The 23,031-nt window shown below is 37.5% G+C and overlaps 2 protein-coding genes across 7 annotated transcripts; one reads left to right on the top strand and one right to left on the bottom strand.

The window, feature by feature from the left end:
• Nucleotides 1-1,762: 1,762 nt before the first annotated feature.
• Nucleotides 1,763-5,803, bottom strand: LOC130458989 (uncharacterized). 3 transcript variants are annotated; one of them, XR_008918299.1, is made up of 4 exons: nucleotides 4,025-4,461; nucleotides 3,649-3,846; nucleotides 3,148-3,252; nucleotides 1,763-2,668 (listed from the first exon to the last, which is right to left on the bottom strand). XR_008918299.1 is itself a non-coding variant. In XM_056826158.1 (4 exons), exons 1-4 carry the CDS (start codon nucleotides 4,931-4,933, stop codon nucleotides 2,604-2,606), a joined length of 624 nt encoding a protein of 207 aa, XP_056682136.1. In that variant the 5' UTR covers nucleotides 4,934-5,803; the 3' UTR covers nucleotides 1,763-2,603. The 3 variants fall into 3 exon arrangements, 2 of the variants coding, with proteins under 2 accessions (XP_056682136.1, XP_056682137.1); XM_056826158.1 differs by lacking the exon at nucleotides 4,025-4,461 and adding an exon at nucleotides 4,678-5,803; XM_056826159.1 differs by lacking the exon at nucleotides 4,025-4,461 and adding an exon at nucleotides 4,690-5,801.
• On the top strand, nucleotides 4,745-21,697 carry DDX3X (DEAD-box helicase 3 X-linked). 4 transcript variants are annotated; one of them, XM_056826155.1, is made up of 17 exons: nucleotides 4,745-4,884; nucleotides 8,218-8,275; nucleotides 9,544-9,591; nucleotides 12,572-12,704; nucleotides 13,624-13,782; nucleotides 13,863-13,962; nucleotides 14,703-14,838; nucleotides 15,557-15,642; nucleotides 16,415-16,513; nucleotides 16,610-16,770; nucleotides 17,246-17,390; nucleotides 17,475-17,619; nucleotides 17,883-18,064; nucleotides 18,161-18,278; nucleotides 18,565-18,718; nucleotides 18,828-18,970; nucleotides 19,117-21,697. In XM_056826155.1, the coding sequence occupies exons 1-17, from the start codon at nucleotides 4,840-4,842 to the stop codon at nucleotides 19,194-19,196; spliced, it is 1,992 nt and encodes a 663-aa protein (XP_056682133.1). In that variant the 5' UTR covers nucleotides 4,745-4,839; the 3' UTR covers nucleotides 19,197-21,697. The 4 variants fall into 4 exon arrangements, with proteins under 4 accessions (XP_056682133.1, XP_056682132.1, XP_056682131.1 ...); XM_056826154.1 differs by having other exon boundaries at nucleotides 18,825-18,970; XM_056826153.1 differs by having other exon boundaries at nucleotides 17,475-17,664.
• Nucleotides 21,698-23,031: the final 1,334 nt, after the last annotated feature.

The raw sequence follows: 23,031 nt of genomic DNA, 5'->3' as shown, positions 1-23,031 counted from the left end.
AAAGGTTAAACATAATGGGGCCAAACATAAATCTGTGGGGAAACTCCACTGGAGACTTCTTGCCATTCTGACAATGAACCATTAGCTATTAAATTTTGAGTGTGGCCATCTAAGCAGTTCTAAGTCTGTTTAATTGTATTATCATTTAATCCATATCTCTCCAATATTTTCAAGTAAAGGGGAATGAGAAAGTTAAAAAGCTTTGTAAAATCAAGGTAGACTATGATTCATAAGATAAGATGCCCACTCCTCTTATCTACTAGCTTATTACTTATATTTAAAAAGAAAAAAATTAGGTTAGTCAGAAATTACTTATTCTTGATGAAGCTATGATGGTTTTTGTAATCATTACGTCCCTTTTCTAGATTTTCACTAACCATATCTTTAATGGGCCACTTTAGAATTTTCTCAAGAATCAAAGTCAACTCACTGGCTAATAGTTGGGAGACTGTTCTCTTTCCTTTTTTTAAAAAATTGGAACATTTGTGCTTTTCCAGACTTGTGATACTTCTACTGTTTTCCATGATCTTTCAAATATTACTAAGTGGTTCAGCAATCATCTACTAGTTTTTTCAGGACCTGAAAATGTATTTCATCTAGGCCAAGTCAAGTCAACAAGCATTTATTAAGTTCCTAGATGCAAGGTATTGTGTTAAGTTCTAAATACACAAAAAGAAGAAAAAGACAATCTTTACCCTCAGGGAACTTCAAATCTAATAGGGAAAACAAGAAGCAAACAAATATGTACAAATGAAATATATATGGGAAAAACAGGAAATTACTAAAAAAAGAGAAAGTGCTAGAATTAAGAATGGTTGAGAAAAGCTTCCTGTAGATGATAGGATTTTAGTTGGTCTTGAAAAAGTCAGTCAAGAATTAGAAATGAGGAGACCAGAGAAAATAGATGGAGCCATGAGATAGAGTGGCCTATTAAAGGAAAAGCAAGAGGCCAGTGTCACTGGATCAAAGACTATATGCTATAGAGTAAGGTAAAGGCATACCTTGGAGATATTGCCAGTTAGATTCCAGATCATGCTGTGATGATCTAAATAAAGTCAAAAAATTTATGGTTTCCCAGTGCATATAAAAGTTATATTATACTCTATTGTAGTCTATTAAATGTGCAATAGTATTATCTTAAAAAACAATGTACATACCCTAATTAAGAAATACTTTATTGCCAAAAAATGCTAACCATCATCTAAGCCTTCATGCAGATGTAATCTTTTTGTTGGTGGAAAGACTTGTCTCCATGTTAATAGCTGCTGATTGATCATGGTAGTGGTTGTTAAACCACCAAACCAAAAAAGGTTGGGGTGGCTGTGGCAATTTCTTAAAATAAGGCAATGAAGTTTGCTTCATTGATTTGACTTTTTTTTTTCACTGTAAGACAAGCCACTGTTGGTTACTAATTGGCCTGATTTAAATTTTGTTGTGACTTAGGGAATAGAGGAACACCAGTCAATGGAGCAGTCAAAATGCAGACACATTTATCAATTAAGTTTGACATCTTATATGGGTGCATTTCTTGGTAAAACAATTATGAAACTATCATACATAAAAGATGACATCACAGATCACCATAAGTCATAATGACATAAGACATAAAATATAATAATATAATAAAACAATTTCAGTAATTGAAATGTTTTGAGAATTACCAAAGGTGACACAGAGACAAAATGTGAGCACATGCTGTTGGGAAAATGGAACAGAAAGAATTGCTTGATGTAGGATTGATATAAACCTTCAGTTTGTTAAAAAAAAAAAAAAAGCAGTTATCTGTGAATTGAAATAAAGTGCAATAAAATGAGGTATGTATGCCTATATTAGGTGATGAAAGGCACTGAATGCCAGAGGATTTTATATGTGATTGTTGGAGTTTACAGTGCATTGGAAGGTTACAAGGCGAATGAAATTCATTGAAGCTGACTGTATGCTCTCTTATGAGCTCCTTATTTATGTGGGGTTACCAACTCCCTATTAGTTATTTTTTGTTCCATCCTTAACAGTATAAAGGTCATTCTCCTTTGCAAAGAAAACAGGAAATGAGAATTGAGCAGCTCTCTTTTCTCTCCATTGTTAAATTATCATCTTCCCATCTAAGTCCTATCTCTTTGAACCTTTCTGCTCCTGGCTAGAAACAAACCAAAATAAAATAAAATAAAATAAAATAAAATAAATCTGTCTTTTGCCAGCGTTAGCTTATTTTGACATTTAACATTCTTAACATTATTCTAAAAGGCCCATGACACTTGCTTTTTATTCATTCTGTTATCTGGTCTTGCTTCTATCTTCTTTACATGAAAAAACAAACTAACACGAATTTAAGTTTCCTGTACATTTGCATTAGTCTCTTTAGATAAATCTTATTTTTCCTTCTTTCATTTCCATTTGTTTCTTCAGAATTTCATTCTTGAGCATCATTCATCCTTCCTGGATTGATTTGCCCTGTAGCATTTTACTTCATGGGATCCTATTTACCTTCCTTTTCAGCTCTTTGAAACTTGCTTTCTCAGAAATCTAGGGTGTGGGTCAGAATGTGTCAAGATTTCTTCTCCTCTATCACTATTCTAGGATGGAGTGGTCCCTTCACTCCACAGTTATTTCCACTGTAGCAACCTCCTCTTCAGATCAAGAATAGAATTTTCCTTTGTTGGTTTTCCACCTTTTGAAGAATAAATCAAGTCAAAAGGCTTTTCTACTTTTGATAGAACTCCAGCAGAGTCTGTGTAACTGAAGTTTTCTTTCACTTGTATTAATGCTCTTAGTAGGCTTATGTTTCCTACATTCATCTTTTTATATTGATGTGGGCTTGTACTTCAATGAGAGAATCATTTTTGTTTCTCCCTTTTTTTTGACTTTCCCAAATATTCCCCAACCCTCCCCCCCTTTTTCTGAATTTCCTTTCATATGGAAGCCTTCTTAATGTACAACCTGACATCTCTTTCTCCTTTTTACCCTTATCTATTGAGAGAGCATGGTATAGAGCTATAAGAACCCTGAATATGGATGTTCAAATGACCTGAATTAGGAAACCCTGATCTCCTGCCTACTACCTTAGGTAGTCTGGGTATTGAATCTCTTCCCCTCTCTGAGCCCTTTCAACTGGGTTCAGTTCAGGATGAACTCCAGTTCATCACTCACCAAGTAGCCCTTCTAATGCTTCATTGATATGGAAGCTAAGTCCGATGACCTTTGAAGCATGGCACAAAACCCACGTGGTCTTAGCTTTCATTTTCCCGAGTTGAACTGTTTGGGTGAAAAAAGCATTTATTGAATCCAGTCAGTACCCGCTCCTCCCAACCCCTCCATGGTTCAAGAATCCTAGTCAGTAGGATGACTTATTGCGAGCGTACAATTTGTTTCTAGACCAGGTGCTCGACGTTTCATTTTCAACCCTAAAAGAATTTCAGTGCCTATTGGGGGGGGGGGGGGGGGAGGAGGGGAAGGTGCCTAGGCCAGACCGCCAGTGTTTCAGCCCTGTGGGAAAGGTATTGGTACTGCTGAGCCCGTGGTAGGCAGGGCCTGCAGGGGGCTAACACTTGGCATCTCCTGGACCAGCCAGGCAGATCTCAGAGGCTCGGGATAACTCGGGAAAAGGGTGGGGGTGGGGTGGAAGTGTAGAGGTTATCAAGTAAATCACACCTGCCCCTACCCCCACCACAGTCCGGGTAGAAACCAGGGGAGAAAGAGCCAGAGTTCCTGCGCAGGCGCAGCGGGATGCGGGTGGGGGGTCCGGGCCCCGGTGGAGGTGCGTAACAATTGGCGTCGTTTCTGCGTGTGATTGTCTCATTGTTTTCCTAGTAGCGTGGGGGGAGGGGGCGCGCGCGCCCGGCGCCGGAGCTGTAGGGGGGGAAGGGGAAGAGAAAGGTTTCGGTTCACAGCCCGCGCGCTCGCTACCTTGGCAACAGAGCCCGGAGAGGAGAGTGCGTCCGTGAGCGGACTTCTGTCGACCCTCCCCCCACCCCAACGCCCCGGCTCACTGTTTAGCCCTCCAGAGCGCCCCCTACACCCCTCTTACTCTTTCCTCTTTCTTTTCCCCTCCTTCGCCCTGCTTCTCTCCCTCACCACCCCCTTTGGGACTCTATCCGCGCCACCATCCCCCGCTTTGCAAAATGGCCGCCGCGCCCGGCTTCTGCGGTCACGTGACCCTCCATATTCTCCGCTTTCGGCTTTTTTCTGGATAGCTCTGACTTGGGGAAGCAACACGCAGGCGGGTGGGGGTGGGGTGGGGGCGGGGGAGGGGCTGGTTAGAACGGAGAAGTCTCACGAGATCTTCAAAACCCAGAGACAAGGAGCAGAAAGAGGAAGGAGAATTGGGGGGAGGGTGAAGAGAAAGAGAATTTTCGCGAGATCTTGAGCACTCCGAGTCTGGTAGAAATCGAGGAAGAGGAGTTCTCGCGAGGCCTTGAGGGTTCGAGGACGAGGGGGGGGTGGGGGGAGGGGGGAGGGGAAAGGACGTAGGGGGGGGTAGGGAAAAGAGAAGCTCTCGCGAATTTTGGAGGACTTTGCTCTGCTGAGGCGGTAGGAGAATAGACTGTGACGGATTGTTCCCGCGAGGTTAGGGCTGACTTGATTGGCGCGGCAGCTAGGAAGGAGAAGTGGTAGTGGTGGCGGTAGGGGGAGGTGTGGGTTGGATAGGGAGAGGGGCGACGGGGGACGGGTACGTCTTACGTGGTGACGTACAAGCCGTCGGAGTGGGTATATTAAGGCCGTGGCCGCGCCGGGCGTTCCAGAGCCGCAGTTCCCCGGTGAGAGGTGCTTTGCGGTGAGACACCCCCCACACACACAGTTGATCCGCAGTGGTAACGCCAGAGTCCCCGGTACTTTTCAGGGATGAGTCATGTGGCGGTGGAGAATGCGCTCGGGCTGGATCAGCAGGTAAGACGGCGAGGAGGGAAGGGGGTCGCTGCCTCGCGGATCCCATCATACTCCCGCCCTCCCCCCACAAGCCTGGCCTATGGCGCAGTGCTAAACCCTGTTGGTCTGCGAGTACCCCGGTTCCTGGGTCATGCGTTCCGCGACGGAGTTAGTCGCCTTCTCGGGGGCGTGGAGGGGGGGGAATTAGAGAAGTCGGCAGGAAGGTCGGGGAATTGCGTGTGGAAAAGGACCAAGGGAGAAGCGGGCTTTGTGTTGGGCCCGGCTCGCCCGAGGTATTGTCCGTGGTCCGCGCACAATGGCGGCTTTTGTGCGAGCGTGCGCAATCGAGTCGGGAGGGAGAAGGGAGCGCGCGCTTTGCGCGCGCTCGGGGGGGTTGAGGTGCGCGCGCACTGGAGGGGCTCTTTGTCTGGAGTCTTTTGTGCTTCTCTCTAAGGGTGTTTTTGCTTTGCGAAGTTGGCTTTTGAATTAGCCCTTGCGTTAGCTTTTATAGTGGTTGTTCTTGGCATTTGGCTAGAGCTGTTTTATCTCTTGGAAGGTGTAAATGACGAGGGATGGAAGACCCGATGCAAGGTGGCGGGGGCGCGCGGGCTGACGGCCTTCGCTCTGGTTAATGGCGGCGGCCTCCTTTGTGTGCTGCTGCGTGGCTGGGCGGCGCTGCGGCCCGCTAGCGGGGTGGGGGGCGGGGGCGAATGAGGAGCTGCCAGCGCTGGTGATGCGGAGGAGGCGAAAAATACGTAGGGGGAAATAGGTGCTTTGCGAGCCCCATTTTTAAGTCATTTTCGTTGGTTTAAAGGGTTTGGAACTTGTTTTATTTACCCTTTTGAGGGCAGATCTTTGATTCCACTGTCCCGGTTGGCGAAGCAGCGTTTCCGGAGTGGAAAGTTTTGTGACGCAGATGGACCGAGGAGGGATTGTGTGGGGGGGAGGGGAAGGGAGGAATGGGCCCGTCCGTGCGCCGTTGCGCCGGGTAGTGGAGATATGGAGGTGGGGGGAAGGCCGTGGTGGGGATATCTTGAGTAGTGGTGTCAAGAGGCAGCATTTCCCCCTGAACGTTGTTAGCCCTACGTGATGCTTTGTAGTCTTGTGAGCTTTAGTTTTGGCTTACATGCCTGGGCGATTTGAAAGAGGAAAATTTTCCGAGATGTGGGTTTGGATGGAATAGAATTTTCTGACGTTTTGGATAAGGCATTATATAGCAATCGTTTAAATACATCGGAGATTAAAAAAAAAAATCTGGTAGTCTCTGTGTGTGTGTGTGTGAGAGAGAGAGAGAGACTTTGTAAAAGGATATGAGATGGAGAGGTGGATTATATAGTTATGGCACCAGGCTTTTGAGAGAAGTCTATTGTTTAACCTTGATGAATTCAGGCTCTGATTAATTCTGCAGACGTATTCTAGCCATTAAGGTTTCAACCTTCAACGAATTGCTAGGGACGATCGCAGAATATATTGGGTTATTTTAATTACCTAATTTTAATAAGTTGTGAAAGTAAATGCTGTATGGTCTCATTAGGTGTTTGCCAGTAAAACATACTTGTCCCAAAATTAGTCTTATGCAACAGTAAAGTTGTTGGCAACAGTGACCCGGAATTTGAGGTTTGGTGATTAGCTATTTGGAGGATTTTGAGGGATTGGTTTCATAATGATGGTATCATCTGTATACTCTGGTGTTCCAAAGTAGTGACATTGCTTTACCATAAATTAAATAGTGCATTGGTTTGAAAGTACTGTCTAGAATTTTAGGAATGAATTAGAACCATGCTTGAATTCAGAATTGATTTGACCTTGACGATTGTAAAGCATCCTATAAACTTTAAAATTTAAGTGGGGGAGGTATGTTCATGTTAATTAGGTTTTCAGAATGAAGTTCTTAGAAATGTATAAATAATAGGAATTAAAGGGAGTGTTTTAAAAACTTTAAGGAATGTAAGAATAAACAGCTTTCTCTTATAGTTTTAAAGGCTTATTTTTCTTAAACATTGGATGTTTGCTAGGTAGAGGGTCATTGATGTAATTTTTTGAACAAAAATACTGCAGGACAACGTTTTCTAATGTGAGCATGGATTACATCTTCTTGAGCAAACTAGCATGCATAAATTAGTCTTGGTCTTTAAAAGAATGGTTTATCTGCCACTTTACAGATGTGTTTTCCTAGGTGGTGTATGGAGCAAGTTAAAATACATGGTGTACTTACTACCTTTTAAAAAATGTATTAATATTTTGTGAGTTTCTATCCAGTGACTTCAACTTGTAAAGGGTGCCACTTCTGCACTTTGGCTATGGTGGTCATATATATTTATACTATAATGATGATTACAGTTAATTGGTCCACCTTTTAGGGTAAAAGGTACTTTTTTAAACTTAGGATTTTGAAGTTGGACCAGAATTTGTCTCAATGGGAATAAATAAAACCGAGTGTGAATTGTCAAACTAAAGTCTGCCCTTTAGAGGAACCATTGAGATTAGGGAAATAGAGGTGGGAGAGCCAAAAGTGTTCTTGAAATTTAAAAGGAAAATGTTTAAAGGCCCAAAATAGAGTAATTAACAATTACATTGCAATGTTTTCCCCCAAGGAGGACAATATAAGATCCTAGACCTAGAATTGGACAGGACTTGAGTCCCTTAGAAGTTGAACCAAGTCTTAACATTTTATAGATGAGGAAACTGAGGCCCAAGGTAGTGGTGGAATTTGAGTCATGTTGTCCTAGCTTAAGCCTTAAAACAGATGGCTTTATTCCAAATCATTTACCTTGATTGTTCTTAATACAGGCCCATCCCTTAAAATGAGGTACAAAGATAACTATACAATGGGAAATTTCTAAGCTGTACTTGTTTTATAAAGCCAGATTTGGGTGCAGGGCGTAATACAACCCTATATTGGGGCCAATGTGATAAGATCTCTAAAGAATATTTTTTTAAAATAACCTGAATTACTTTATGAAACATTAGATTAGCATATTTTTACACATAACTTTATTACATTTTGAGGTTGTAACTATTTGAAGTTCCCATAAAAAAGGTATTAGAGTAGTTCTACCCTAATTGACAAAATTCTAGGTCCAGTATCTAGAATAGAAACGTCAATTAAGAGTATAATACTCTCTTGTCTCCCACAAAACCTATGGTTAGGATGGGGTAGTATTCATATACAAGCATTTTAGGTTAAGAAGCAGGCTCCTAGAATAGGTCAAACTTAGTGGCAAGAACCAAAGCTAGAAATGTTGACTGACTCCTTTCCCATTTGCTTATTGTTGAGCAGTTTTTCTTTTTCTGAGATGTTTGATGTGTACCCACAGTATAAATAATCCAATCTTTCCTTTTTTTCCCCTTTAGTTTGCTGGCCTAGACCTGAATTCTTCAGATAATCAGAGTGGAGGAGGTACAGCGAGCAGTAAGTATGAAATTTTAGGTGATTTTCTTGGTATTCTAACTTGGGTTTTTTAAAATAAAGCTTTTTTTTTCTTCTGCCTTAACTTAAAACAAGTGTCAGGAACCTCTTTAAGATGATTATTAATAAGGAATCATTGGATGTACTTAGTTTGGATGAATTTACATGTGAATTGGCTTTCTCTAGTAGGTTTGGTTAATGGTACAAATCCAGTATAAGAATAAGGAGTTTACACTGTTATTAGCCTTTCACTCAACCATAAGAATTTCCCTACTAAGTCAGAACTAAGATTCTCTGTCTTTGTTTTGATATTTTGTTGATTGATTTGGAAGTTTTATAAGATGAGGGAGTGATTAGGTGGAGTTGAGGTTTGAATGGAATGCTAATTGCCTTTTAACATACTAGCCAAATGAATTTTTTAGTGCACTAATCTTTGTCATTAAAAACTGCTGTAGTAATGTCACTATAGATAAATGAGTTGATTTTTTTTTTTTGCTTGGATGTTTTGCCAATCTCTACATACTAAGCAAAATCCGTCCTCTTTATTCTTTTTCTAATTAATTACTAAAGTGATCAAATGAGATCACCCACCATAAAAAAGGGCTGCTAGAAGTGAGGAATCTTGGTTTTATAATCTGAGACCTGAAGTGTATGGCAACTTTTCAAAATTAAAATTGCATGTCTGGTTTAAAAGACATTCCAGTAGATTGTAAACTCCATGAGGTGTGTGGATATGGGTGTTTATTTTTATGTGTGAATGGCATTTTTCTCTTAATTTACTGACTAAATTCTTCAGAGTAATAGAGTGATAGTGTTCACTGCTCCTGACTTGATTGATAGAGGTATTTTCAGGTTATTCAAGCAGTGAGTGGCAAGTTTCCTTTTTTGGTTTGTATTAAATGTGATATTCTTTTAAAAATGGCTTGACTTTGTCACATCTTTGCTTTTTAAATTACTTTAAAAATTGTTCCAACTTGTCCAGAGATCGTGAACCAGATTGAAAATTTTAATCACTAAAACCCCAATTTTCATTCCTTATTATTTTTACTTGATTGTATCCCTGTTACCCCCCCCCCCCCCCAATCTTTTTAGAATTCTAATAAAAATACTAAGGTGATATTTCCCTTTCCCCATAATGCTAAGTATATATTGGAATGTTTTAAACTTGACAACTATGGGGATGAAAATGTTCTGTTTGCTGAGACTGGTTTGTTTGTTTTTTTCCGAGTTTTGGGGTTAAAGATTTTATAAAAATGTTTTCTTTTTCTTAGAAGGACGTTATATTCCTCCTCATTTAAGGAACAGAGAAGCTTCTAAGGGTAAGACTTTTATTTCCTAATGTATCCCATCTTAATGGCATAACTTTCTGCTGGTTGCATATGTGCGTTGTGTTTTTGCTTTGTTTTTTTTTAAAGCTAACTATAGCTAGGAACTATAATTATAATGTAAGCATTATCTTTTTAATGCTTGCTAAGGATAAGAAGCTATAAACATGAAGGAAATGGAATTAAATAGTGATCCTATTAGATATGCTAACCCTGGTCTAGGACTGTAAAAAAAAAAAACTCAGCATTTTTTACAGAATAATATACTATAATAGTTCATAGAGCTATGGAAACTTGGACTAGTAGTTTTTATTAGCTTTTACTGAAATATTTGAAAATCTATTTTAAGTAAGAAATGTATTCCTAAATATAATTCTCTAAATATTAACTCCTTTGTGTGAACTTTCTTAGGGGGAGATAAGTTATTTAGAAAGAACTAGGGTGATTTGTACAAATGAAATTGCTGGCTTTATAAGGAGCATAAATAAAAGAAGGAAAAAGAATTCTATCTTGGACATAAAATAGGTTTGTGGTGGTGTTTTGTTCTTTTTTTGTGTGTGGATTTTTTTTCCCATTCTCAGTATTTTTGTTCTCCCTACTTCTGAGTCCCTTGCTTGTAAACAAAGATTTTTAAAGGTGGAGGTGGGGGGGAAGAAGTTTCAGCAAAACAAGTCACAATAAGCATTTCACTTGTGTCTGAATTTAAATGCAATAATTCCTATGTGGACATTTTTTGTTTTGCATTCATGTTCTTTAGGAAGTTCTAATTTGGTTTATGTCTATGAGGTAAAGTCAAGGGGAGAGAGGGAGAATGGTATTTTTATTTAAAGTATATTATTGTGGGGGGAAGCTGGGTAACTCAATGGATTGAGAGCCAAGCCTAGAGACAGGTGGTCCTGGGTTCAAATTTGGCCTCAGACTTCCCAGCTGTGTGACCCTGGGCAAGTCACTTAATCCCCATTGCCTAGTCCTTACCACTCTTCTGCTTTGGAATCAACGGTTCCAAGATGGAAGATAAGGGCTTAATATTTGTTTATTTTTGTGGGCAGCTAGGTGGCTCAGTGGATTGAGAGCCAGGTCTAGAGACAGGAAGGGGGTCTCAGGTTCAAATACGGCCTTGGGAAAGTCATTTAACTCCCATTGCCTAGCTCTTATTCTTTTGCCTTGATGTTTAAGATTTTTTTAAGTATGTGTAAATGGTTTTGTGTATCATCAGATTTGGAACTTGGTAGACACTTAATCATCCTAGGGATCTTCTCCCCTTTTTCAATCCCTTAATTATTTTTTAATTGAAGAAACTAAGAGGGCTTATCATAGATAAGTATCAGAGCAAGATTTTGAAATCGGGTTTGAAAGGGATATGGGGTCATCTTAGTCTTAACTATATAATATTAGTAAAACTTAGTATTATCAACAGTCATTCACCTTAAAATTACTTGATGGTATTAGTTGTTACTACTTGAAGGACATAAAAATTACAAATTTGACAGGACCAAGTTAACTAGAGCAGTTTTATGCAATAAAGCACTGTCTCAAGTTAAGGGTACCCCCAAATTACACTTAACCTGAAGGAGCTACTATTTTTAAATCTATATGAAAGCTATTGTGCTGGACTAATATTTTGTGGATTATTGACTAAAAGCAGGATTTGAATCATCTTAATTTCTTAAGTAAATAATCTTAGAGGTCTTCAAAAGTAGTACATCAGGGATTGGTATCATTTGGACAAATTGGCAATTTTTTGATGATGTTTAAATAGCTTTCTATTGGGTATTTGACAACATCACTTAGCTTTAAATCCTGTATTTTACAGATTGACCTCTAAAACCTTTTTTTGAAATCAGTTATGTTAAGAAACTTTCTGAAATGCTATATTTCTTGAATGCCTCATTTTCAAATTTCCTGTTAGACACCTAAAGAGTTTTTTTTAACACAAGTTTTTAGGATAGCTTTCCTGCCCAATTACTGAATGTTTATTCAATTAGATTGTGTATGAAAAGTAACAATGTTAAATGTTTTGGAAACATCTATAGAGATTAAAATACATTGTGAAATATGTTAACTTTAGAACTATTACTTCAGTCGTTTTGTTCCCTTTTCATATAACTACTGGTATTTTTGCTGAAACGTAATTGTAATCTCAAAGCAACATCTTCAGGAAAAGGGTATATTCTTAGGATTAGTGAAGGGGAAACAGTATGCTCTTGAACCTTGAATATGATGACAAAGTGGTATCAAAGAAGAACCCTGAATTTGGAGTTATAAACTGGATTTCAATCTAGAATCTCTTAAATGTGTGATTGCTTCACACTGCATTGGTCTTTTTAAACATCTGCAAAGTTTCAGAGTTGGGCTTAAAGTATCATGAACTGAATATCTTCAACTCAGTATAGAAAAGTATAGTATTATTAATAAAGGCTTTTAGAGTAATCCTTTATATTTCAGAAATAAGAGGAAGAATTGATAGACAACTCTTTATTTTCTATGTGTGTTGCATCTTTTTCTCCTCTGACCCTGGAAAATACTGTTAGACATAATTTTGTTAGCCACACTGACTTATTAGACACCCCTCATTTGGGAAGGGCTCAGTGTGAGAGTAGCAATATGTCTATGATAATGAATTTTAAATGTTACAATATGATTACAGTTCTTGAGAAACTGAAACAACCCTTATAACGGGAGAATATTGTGTTGTGTATTCTCTCTTTTTATCCTTTTTAAAAGAACTACAAAATACGACAAATTTCTCATCTAACTTGTCTACAAATTGCTGGGTTCTGAATATTACGTTCTGGGCTCTTAGAGACTTGATCTCAACCAACTCTTGCTCTAGTTGTGTACTGGTTCATGGCTAAAAAAACCTTCTGATCATGAATGGATAGACTATTGTTATTATAAGCCCTTAGTTTTCTAAGTAAGTACTAGTATCCTAACAGTTAAAAGAAGAAAGTCGATCTTGTTCTTTTTTTGGTAGGATTCTACGATAAAGATAGTTCGGGGTGGAATTCTGGTAAAGATAAGGATGCATATAGCAGTTTTGGCTCCCGTAGTGATACAAGAGGGAAGTCCAGTTTCTTCAGTGATCGTGGAAGTGGATCAAGAGGAAGGTGTGTGATTGGTTCTGTTCTGACAATCCTCTTGTAAGGTTGTACACAGTTGTCTTGATGCTAAATATGTTGTTGGGGTTAGAGAAATCCACACGCTTGTTCTTTTATTGACTCTTCAATGGCTTTTTTAAAATTGAGGATCTAATTTCTGTATATGGACCATATATAATCCTTGTGCTTTTTTAGTCATGAGAGATTTTAAAGGTTGTTCTAAAATGAGACCTGTACCATAAATAATCTTTCATGTTTGAATATTTAAAATGTAGGCAAATATAAGAGAAAAGCCTAATAACTTTGTTTGAAATTTTTTTTTTTAAATTTTAAACACCTTGTATTTTTGATTACACGAGTGTCGTGAACTGACTATAGCTGTGGTTAGTCCTGTGTCCTGATTTTTTCGCAAACATGGTATGCCAGGCCTTAAACTAAACACATCTTAATTCAGGTAAGGACTATTTTCTACCTTTTGTCCCAAGTCTTATACTGGGGAATTCTTTCCTATAAATATTATTAACTGGGGAAAGCAGTATTTTCAGGTTGTTGGTTTTCCCCAAATAACATTTTATGAACAACTTGGGTAAAATGTAGGAGTAAATATGTCCTAATAATAATTAGAAGCTTGTAAAGTGTTTTATTTCTTAAATGAGCCTTTGGCCTGTTTGATAAGTCTAGAGACATATAATGGCATGCTTTGAAAAAAACAAGATGACAAAGCACATTTGGCTAATTTGGAAGACTTCTTGGTAAAGAATTCAGAATTTTGAGAGTCAATTTTAATTGTACTGGCTGTTGCTTTTGAAGTATTCCCTTGGTATTGCAAAATAAATTCAAATAAGCAGCATGGGGCATTTTCTCAGTCGAGGGACAACCCCCTTCCCCCAATTGGTGGTGTGTGTGATAGATGTTTTCTACTGTTTAGATTTGATGATCGTGGAAGAAGTGACTACGATGGCATTGGCAGTCGTGGTGACAGAGGTGGCTTTGGCAAATTTGAACGGAGTGGTAATAGTCGATGGTCTGATAAGTCAGACGAAGATGACTGGTCAAAACCACTTCCACCAAGTGATCGCTTGGAGCAGTAAGTGACTTCCCAACTATTGACTTTGGTGTATCTTTAGTTGTGTCATATAGTAACTACAGTTGAACTTTTCATTTCAGGGAACTCTTCTCTGGAGGAAACACTGGAATTAATTTTGAGAAATATGATGACATTCCTGTTGAGGCAACAGGCAACAACTGTCCCCCACACATTGAAAGTGTAAGCCTTTGAAATTTTAAATACAAGATAGCCATGTAGAAAATTGTCTTCTGTCCCCCTCCACATGTTCTGGTTTTTTGTTTGTTTTTAAACCCTTACTTTCCATCTTGGAATCAATACTCTGTATTGGTTCCAAGGCAGAAGAGTGGTAAGAGCTAGGCAATGTTGTTTAAGTGACTTGTCCAGGGTCACTCAACTAGGTGAAGTGTCTAAGGCCTGATTTGAACCTAGGACCTCCCATCTCTAGGCCTGGCTCTCAACCCACTGAGCCAACCAACTGCCCCCCAAATGTTCTGTATTTCTGAAGGGCTTTATTTTTTAGATATCAGAATTTTCAAAGTTAATAGTAAGATTGTGATAAGCTTCAAGATTTAGTTTGCTATTTTTAAAACTTTGAGTCTATAGTATAGAATGAGAAGGTGAAGGTAAAGGTGTGTAGAGACCATTTTTTATTACAAATAAATAAAATTCTCTACTTGCATAGGGAGAAGCCCAAACAAAAGGGACTTTTGGGGTGGGGAGCTAAATTATCTTTTGGTTATATATATATGTGTGTGTGTGTATGTGTGTGTGTATATATATACACACACACACACACATATATAAAACACTAATTCAGTAAAATTAAGTTATGTAATTGAGATTACTTGGCTTATCTTTGGGAACATGTTTAACAGTATTCTTTAATCATTCTAGCTTAACCTTTCTTACATTCATTATATTTTCATATTTCTTGACAGTTTAGCGATGTTGAGATGGGAGAGATTATCATGGGTAATATTGAACTTACTCGTTACACTCGTCCTACTCCAGTGCAGAAACATGCTATTCCTATTATCAAAGAAAAGAGAGACTTGATGGCTTGTGCTCAAACAGGTAAGTTATACAAACATTACAAATATTGATTATGAGAAAGGGAGTGGGAGGTTGATTAAAGAGTTGTATATAGGTAAAAATGGTTTTTTATACATATTTTTCGAGCAGAAAGAAATGTTCTATTTATAGTACTTGAGCTCAGAACATTTAATAATCTAAACTTTTGTTCCCCCCCCCCCCCAATCTTGACTTTAAATCACAGTTGTTCATTTGAATAATTATGTGAAGATATCAAAATCTAGGTATTACCTTAGTACTAATTCAAATGTACAACATTGCAAATAAGTTACTAGATGAAATAAAGGATACTTTATTACAAACATTCAGAAGACACTGTGGCTAGAAATAGAAAGTAACAATAGTGTGAATTTCTTTCCTATATTTTGACATTTTGTCATTTTTGAAAACCAGTGATGTGTATGTAAGTAGTAGTTCAATCTATAATATTATGATTTAAATTCTGATCCCTTATGGGATCTTAAATATTCTTTTAAGTCTGGCTAAATGCAGTATTTTGTTGGGCTATTGTTCGATATGTAAGTAGTAGTTCAATCTATAATATTATGATTTAAATTCTGATCCCTTATGGGATCTTAAATATTCTTTTAAGTCTGGCTAAATGCAGTATTTTGTTGGGCTATTGTTCGAGTCTGAATAGTTTCATAACAACTTTTAAATTTGGACCGTTTTTAGGTAATTTCCTTTTTTTTTTTTTAAGGATCTGGGAAAACTGCTGCATTTCTTCTGCCAATTTTGAGTCAGATTTATACAGATGGCCCAGGCGAAGCATTGAGGGCTATGAAGGTTTGTTTTCTAGTTGATGAATGTTAAAAATAATAATTTATATTTACCTTAGTGATAATGACTAGTCATGAGTGTTACACCTTTAAGACAAAAACTTAAGGTACAGATCACAGTTTTTGGTTTATGATTGCATATTTTGATTTGGGAATCAAGTGTAGTACCTTGGATTGATTCAGACTCTAAAATATTCCTGCATGACCACTGGTTTTTAAACTTTTGTTATGAATCTTTTCTCAAAATAAAAATTTTAAATGTAAAAATAGATACATGGGATTCCAAATTGAACCAGTTATATTGAAAATGTTATCCAAAAAGATTTTTTTTTGAAGTTCAAGGACCAAAGAAAAGAACTATTTGCATTTAGACTGAAAGCATACATTTTAATCTGTGGGCTGATAATGCAGGAAAGTTTTAAAGCTACTGGATGGCATTTTTAGGTATCACATTACAATAGGGTCCTGTAACATTACTTTGCTCTACTGATTGCACTCAGAATTAAAAGAAGTTGCTGGGGCATCTAGGTGGCTCAGTAGATAGAGAGCCAGGCCTAGAGAATAGGAAGTCCTGGGTTCAAATCCAACTTCAGATAATTCTGTGTGATCCTAAGCAGATCACTTAACCCCAAATTGATCTAGCCCATACTTGCTCTTGATTCTAAGAAAGGTAGGATTTATATATATTTAATTACCCCCAACTTCTGCCAAAAGGTTACTGATTTTATATTTTAAAGCTACTCTTGTGCTGTCTTTTGATATAATAACTTGTTTTGTAGGAAAATGGAAGGTATGGACGTCGTAAACAATACCCAATCTCCCTAGTTTTAGCACCAACAAGAGAACTGGCTGTACAGATCTATGAGGAAGCAAGAAAGGTAATTTTATGAAAAATTGGCAATTTAGCCTTACCAATAACATTAATTCCCATAACTACTTTGAAATATACAATAAACTTTTTTTTTTTACCATAGTTTTCGTATCGATCCAGAGTTCGCCCATGTGTAGTCTATGGTGGCGCTGATATTGGTCAGCAGATTCGAGACTTAGAACGTGGATGTCACTTGCTTGTGGCAACTCCAGGACGGCTTGTAGATATGATGGAAAGAGGAAAGATTGGCTTAGATTTTTGCAAGTATGTTAATATTGTCTTAGCTAGTGGCCTTGTCTTTTTACATGAAAAATATTCTTGTAAAAGTTGCACTTCTGGGTTTTAGGATTTTACAAATTTCTTTTTAAAAGGAGCCTACATTTTGAGGATTGTGGTTCCATAAATCATTCTAATTTTTTTAAGCATTTGGTTGATATATCAATATCAAAGCTAGACTTCTATTATCTTTAACATCCAAAGGTTAGCAAATCTACAAAATTGGATGTTGGTGGTGAAACTTAACGGTTACAGAATTATGCTCATTCAAATGTTACAGGTTTGTCCATTGACTTTTAAAGAAATGATTTTTATGTGTAGTATTGCACATAGTATGCCCTTTAATTCTATAGAGACTTTAAATGTACTTAGAAATCCAGATGTATGTTTTTTAAAGATTGGTTCTTTTGCCTAGTCAAATTTATAGTTCTTAACTTTATATTGACAATTTTCCTGCCATCAGGTATCTAGTGTTGGATGAAGCTGATCGTATGCTTGATATGGGGTTTGAACCTCAAATTCGTCGTATAGTTGAGCAAGATACTATGCCACAAAAGGGAGTTCGCCACACTATGATGTTTAGTGCTACTTTCCCCAAGGAAATACAGGTACCGTTTTAAGTTTTTTAAGTGTCATGTAGTTAGATGATGTTATTTGCATCAATGGATACCAAGTTTATTTTCTTCTTATAGATGCTTGCTCGTGACTTCTTGGATGAATATATCTTTCTGGCTGTAGGCAGAGTTGGCTCTACTTCTGAGAACATCACACAGAAAGTAGTGTGGGTGGAAGAAGCAGACAAACGGTCATTTCTTCTTGACCTCCTAAATGCCACAGGTAAAGAAAATTACGACGAATTTCAGCACAGCTCTGGTGGCTCAGGTAATGAGAATCTGTGTTAGCTGGAAGAAAAGCTTTTAGTCTTTTCCTCCCTATTCATAACATGCTATTGAAACATTCTATTTGAATTACTTCAATTTGCATGCCTTTTAAGTGCAACTAAAATTAATCTGGTATAAAGCTTTCACCACTTGGTGGTGCTCAGTATTTATAAATTATCCTAATGTTGAAATAGTCTTTTCTATCCTTTCCAAATTCAGGCAAAGATTCATTGACCTTAGTGTTTGTGGAGACCAAAAAGGGGGCAGATTCCTTAGAAGATTTCTTATACCATGAAGGATATGCTTGTACCAGTATCCACGGAGACAGATCTCAGAGAGATCGAGAAGAAGCACTTCACCAGTTCCGCTCAGGAAAAAGCCCAATTTTAGTAGCTACAGCAGTAAGCACGCTAATTTGTTTATAATCTCAATGTATACATTTTTTAAAAAATTGGCCAGACCTAAACACACACACACATATATATGTATATTTTTAGGTAGCAGCAAGAGGACTGGATATTTCAAATGTGAAACATGTCATAAACTTTGATTTGCCGAGTGATATTGAAGAATATGTACATCGAATTGGTCGGACAGGTCGTGTTGGAAACCTTGGTAAGGTTTTTAACTGATGAGAAACTTAAATGTTGCATTATGATTTCTTGCAAAGCACTTACGAGGTTTTAATTTTAAGCTCTTAATTCCCAGTAATGAAATTATACATATCTCATGTGTATGTGATCTAATTTTAAAACTCATTATGTGGTTCAAATATAGGAAAAATGGATATTTGAGTAAACATTGGATTGGCTTACCTCTTTTAACCCAACAATAATGGAGAGGTATAATATTATGCTTTGTAGAAAACAAAGCATAGAGTAATTCCTTTGACCTTTTTTAGGTCTTGCCACTTCATTCTTCAATGACAGGAACATCAACATTACCAAGGATTTGCTGGATCTTCTTGTTGAAGCCAAACAAGAAGTGCCATCATGGCTAGAAAGCATGGCTTATGAACATCACTATAAGGGTAGCAGTCGTGGACGTTCTAAGAGGTATTTAACTTCTTAACACAGTCTGCTCAATATCTTCTATTTTTTATGGAATGATGGTGTATATAATGTGTTTTTATGCTTCCCTCCCCTTTTCCTCCCCTCACAGTAGTAGATTCAGTGGAGGTTTCGGTGCCAGAGACTATCGACAAAGTAGTGGTGCCAGCAGTTCTAGCTTTAGTAGTAGTCGAGCAAGCAGCAGCCGCAGTGGTGGCGGAGGTGGTGGTCATGGCAGCAGCAGAGGATTTGGTGGAGGTAAGTACATTAAAATGTAATGTTGTTTTGTTTTTTAACCTGAAGTATTAACTGAATAAGTGTGGGGCCATTTTTAACTTTAGCCTAAAGTGATTTTTAAAAAAGAATGTGATATCTAATGGATATGCTTTTTTTGTTTGTTTAAGGTGGCTATGGAGGCTTCTACAACAGTGATGGATATGGAGGAAATTATAACTCCCAGGGGGTTGACTGGTGGGGTAATTGAATCTGCTCACAGCAGGTCACCCTACCAAACAAGCTAATATGGAAACCACATGTAACTTAGCCAGACTATACCTTGTGTAGCTTCAAGAACTCGCAGTACATTACCAGCTGTGATTCTCCACTGAAATTTTTTTTTTAAGGGAGCTCAAGGTCACAAGAAGAAATGAAAGGAACAATCAGCAGCCCTATTCAGAAGGTGGTTTTGAAGACTTCATTGCTGTAGTTTGGATTAACTCCCCTCCCACCCACCCCTACCCCAAACTGCATTTATAATTTTGTGACTGAGGATCATTTGTTTGTTAATGTACTGTGCCTTTAACTTTAGACAACTTTTATTTTGATGTCCTGTTGGCTCAGTAATGCTCAAGATATCAATTGTTTTGACAAAATAAATTTACTGAACTTGGGCTAAAATCAAACCTTGGCACACAGGTGTGATACAACTTAAACAGGAATCATCGATTCATCCATAAATATTACAAGGAAAAACTTATGCGGTAGCCTGCATTAGGGCTTTTGATACTTGCAGATTTGGAAAAACCAAACCAAAAACCAAAAACAAACATCTTGAAGCATATCAATGGAATTAGTTTCTAATGTGGCAAACTGTACTAAGTTAAAGTTCTGATTTGCTCACTCTATCCTGGATAGGTACTTAGAACCTGATAGTCTTTAATAAGCCATTCCAGTCATGATGAGGTGATGTATGAATACATGCATACATTCAAAGCACTGTTTTCGAAGTTAATGCAAGTAAATACAGCAATTCCTCTTTCAATGTTTAGGCAGATCATTAATGTGAGCTAGCCAAATGTGGGCAGAATATTACAGGGAAAGTTTAAAGGTCTGATAACTTGAAATAGTTTTTAGGAGAATTCATCTATTTAGACTTTTTAAATGCCTGCCATAAATGAAAATTGAAATGGTAGAATGGCTGACCACAGCAATGACCGGTCCTCTTTAAGGGCCTGGCTGATTTTGGTCTAATAACGCATGCTAGTGTTGATGTTTTTTGGTCAAGAGGGTATGAACAGGAAGAATTATGCAGCAGGCTTTATTTTAATGCAGATTCACATTACTCTGTTCAAGCTGCGTTGAGATGTTAAACTGGCTTACTGTAGACTTTGTAAAATGGCTCCAGAAGAGTAACAAACTGAAATCTTTGAGATCACAGAGGTTGGAAATATGTACATAACTGCACAAGGTGTCAATTCTGCTATCAGTGCAGTTTTAGTCAGTTTTAGTTGCATAGGTTTCCATTGTATTTATAGTCTGTTTATGCTAAATCTGGCCAAAGATGAGTATTGTCCACCACTAAAATGCCTCTGCCACTTGGAATTTCTGTGCTAACTTTGTGGCCAGAGTGCCGTGATCAAAACTCTCAATCTTTTTTCAGTGGCATAGGAAGACGGCAAAAATCTCCTAAAGTGCAATAGATTTTCAAGTGTATTGTGCCTTGTTCTAAAACTTTTATTAAGTAGGTGCACTTGACAGTATTGAGGTCATTTGTTATGGTGCTATTTCAATTAGTCTAGGTTTAGGCCCTTGTACATTTTGCCCATAACTTTTTACAAAATACTTCTTTTATTGCACATTCAGAGAATTTTATATATATGTCTTGTGTGCGTGTCCTTAAACTTCCAATCTTATTTTGTCTCTTGGAGATTGTTGAACGCAGCTTGTCTAAGAAGGGGAAGGGACTAGATTCTAAAATTTATTTGGGACCATGGGAATGATAGTTGGGAAGAAAACTATTTGCACACGACAGATTTCTAGATACTTTTTGCTGCTAGTTTTGTGTAATATTTATTGAACATTTTGACAAATATTTATTTTTGTAAGCCTAAAAGTGATTCTTTGAAAGTTTAAAGAAACTTGACCAAAAGACAGTACAAAAACACTGGCACTTGAATGTTGAATGTCACCGTATGCGTGAAATTATATATTTCGGGGTAGTGTGAGCTTTTAATGTTAAGTCATATTAAACTCTTAAGTCAAATTAAGCAGACCCGGCATTGGCAGTGTAGCCATAACTTTCTGATGTTAGTAAAACAAAATTGGCAACTTGAAATTAAAACATGCCAAGGTTTTGATACACTTGTCTTAAGATATTAATGAAACACTTCTAAACACTGATGTGAAGTGTCCAGATTCTCAGATGTTTGTTGCGTGAGTTTTGTTTAGTTGTGTGTTTTTTTTTTTTCCGTGAATGTCTGGCACATTGCAATCCTCAAACATGTGGTTATCTTTGTTGTATTGGCATAATCAGTGACTTGTACATTCAGCGGTAACATTTTAGCAAGTTTTATCAGCCAGCAATATTTTCAGTTCATAAATAAGGATTAAAAAATCATATGCAAGAATGGATTTAAACTTGCTGAATGTAAAGATTGAACTTCAAGTCACTGTAGGTTTAGTAATTGCTTATTGTATTAGTTTAGATGCTAGCACTGCATGTGCTGTGCATATTCTGATTTTATTAAAATAAAAAGTTGAACTGCAGAGTCTACTTTTCTTTGTTGCTCTCACTTGAAGCCCAATATTAGGTGAAATAAATACAGTTTGCTTTGTTAAAAAAAAAAAATCCCTGCCGTTACTTTCACCTCACAAATGAAATTGGGAGAGTTTTAAGTTTTTATTCAACATCCAGTACAGATTAAGTTGTTTATTAGAAATAACACAACTTTTTAGTAGCTCATGTCAGTAACTATTTGGGTACAGTGAGGCTGGATTTGGAGTTGAAAATTCCACATTTGCCACAAACTAGCTGTGTGACCCTTGTACAAGTTCGTGACCTATCTTTAGTGTATAGTGAGTGGAATATATACTGGATATTCCCTTAAGATTTTGTCCAACTTGAAATGCTAAGGAATTTGACAAGAAACAAGTACTGATGGATGGTAAAGGGAAATAAGTATATTGCAAGATTCAAGGGGTACGAGTTGGGCTAGGTCCTACTGGACTAAATGTATTCTAATTTGTTAGCATTAAGAGCCCAATTCAATTCCTAGAAATGATATATTAAGCACCTACTCTATGCAGGGCATTTTGCCAGTAGGTGTTGGGGAAATGAAAAAAGCCAACCCTTCCATCGAGGAATGTAGTTATATCTAGGAAATGAAAAGTTGATACACGAGTAAAAAAGTATAAACAGGAATCTGAAAATAAGGGAGTGAAGCATTAGCTTAGATCTCAGGCTTAGAAGGCAGTAATCATCTCAACTATTTGCTGAGTGAGCGGAACAATAGATAAGGAAGACCTGACACAAATGTAGTCCAGCGTTGATAGATTTCATTGATTTGTTTAGCAGTATTTAGGTTTAGTCTACACAGTTAATATCCAAATGACAACAGTGTAATATTTTAAAATTGAGAATGGAAGGAGTTATTCTTGGTATCTGTGGCTAAGGGAAAATCAACCTCTGAGGGATTAGAGGTGTTTTTATATATAGCTTATGTAAAAGTGATCTTTTGTACAAAATGCATTTAGAATAAAGTGTCAAGTGGGGGGAATTGTTTATAACTTTTGGTCACTTATCCCTATAGTCATAAGATGACTGGAGAGTAGACTTTAAAGAGGGATTTGATCCAAAAAGTACCAAATTACAAACATAAAAATCACTAATAAAAATGCAAATTAGCAACTGAAGCTTCATTGCAACGATCAAATTGGCAAACGTGAATAAAAGATGGAAGTGCTTGTTAGGGTTGCAGGAAGACAGGCACACTAATTTAACACTTGGAACTGTGGGCTGGCCTAACCATTCTGGAAAAGAATTTGGAATTCTTTATCAAGTCACTGAACTGCATTCTGGCCATTTTTTCCTCTTGTGCTGT

Source organism: Monodelphis domestica, chromosome 4 (assembly GCF_027887165.1).
Source record: "Monodelphis domestica isolate mMonDom1 chromosome 4, mMonDom1.pri, whole genome shotgun sequence".
NCBI lineage: Eukaryota > Metazoa > Chordata > Mammalia > Didelphimorphia > Didelphidae > Monodelphis > Monodelphis domestica.
Note: the sequence above shows the minus strand (reverse complement) of the source record. Positions and strands in the feature narration are given on the sequence as shown.

Excerpts from the sequence above, each read along its gene's own strand:
- LOC130458989 (XM_056826158.1), bottom strand. The coding sequence starts at position 4,933 with ATGATGGGATCCGCGAGGCAGCGACCCCCTTCCCTCCTCGCCGTCTTA. Across the intron at positions 3,253-3,648 it reads TGTGGTGGGGGTAGGGGCAG|TTCAACTCGGGAAAATGAAA; the intron begins GTGTGATTTACT and ends TCACCCAAACAG. Across the intron at positions 2,669-3,147 it reads AGCATTAGAAGGGCTACTTG|GTGGAAAACCAACAAAGGAA; the intron begins GTGAGTGATGAA and ends ATTCTTCAAAAG.
- DDX3X (XM_056826152.1), top strand. The coding sequence starts at position 4,840 with ATGAGTCATGTGGCGGTGGAGAATGCGCTCGGGCTGGATCAGCAG. Across the intron at positions 18,279-18,564 it reads AGGTCGTGTTGGAAACCTTG|GTCTTGCCACTTCATTCTTC; the intron begins GTAAGGTTTTTA and ends GACCTTTTTTAG. Across the intron at positions 18,971-19,116 it reads CAGCAGAGGATTTGGTGGAG|GTGGCTATGGAGGCTTCTAC; the intron begins GTAAGTACATTA and ends TGTTTGTTTAAG.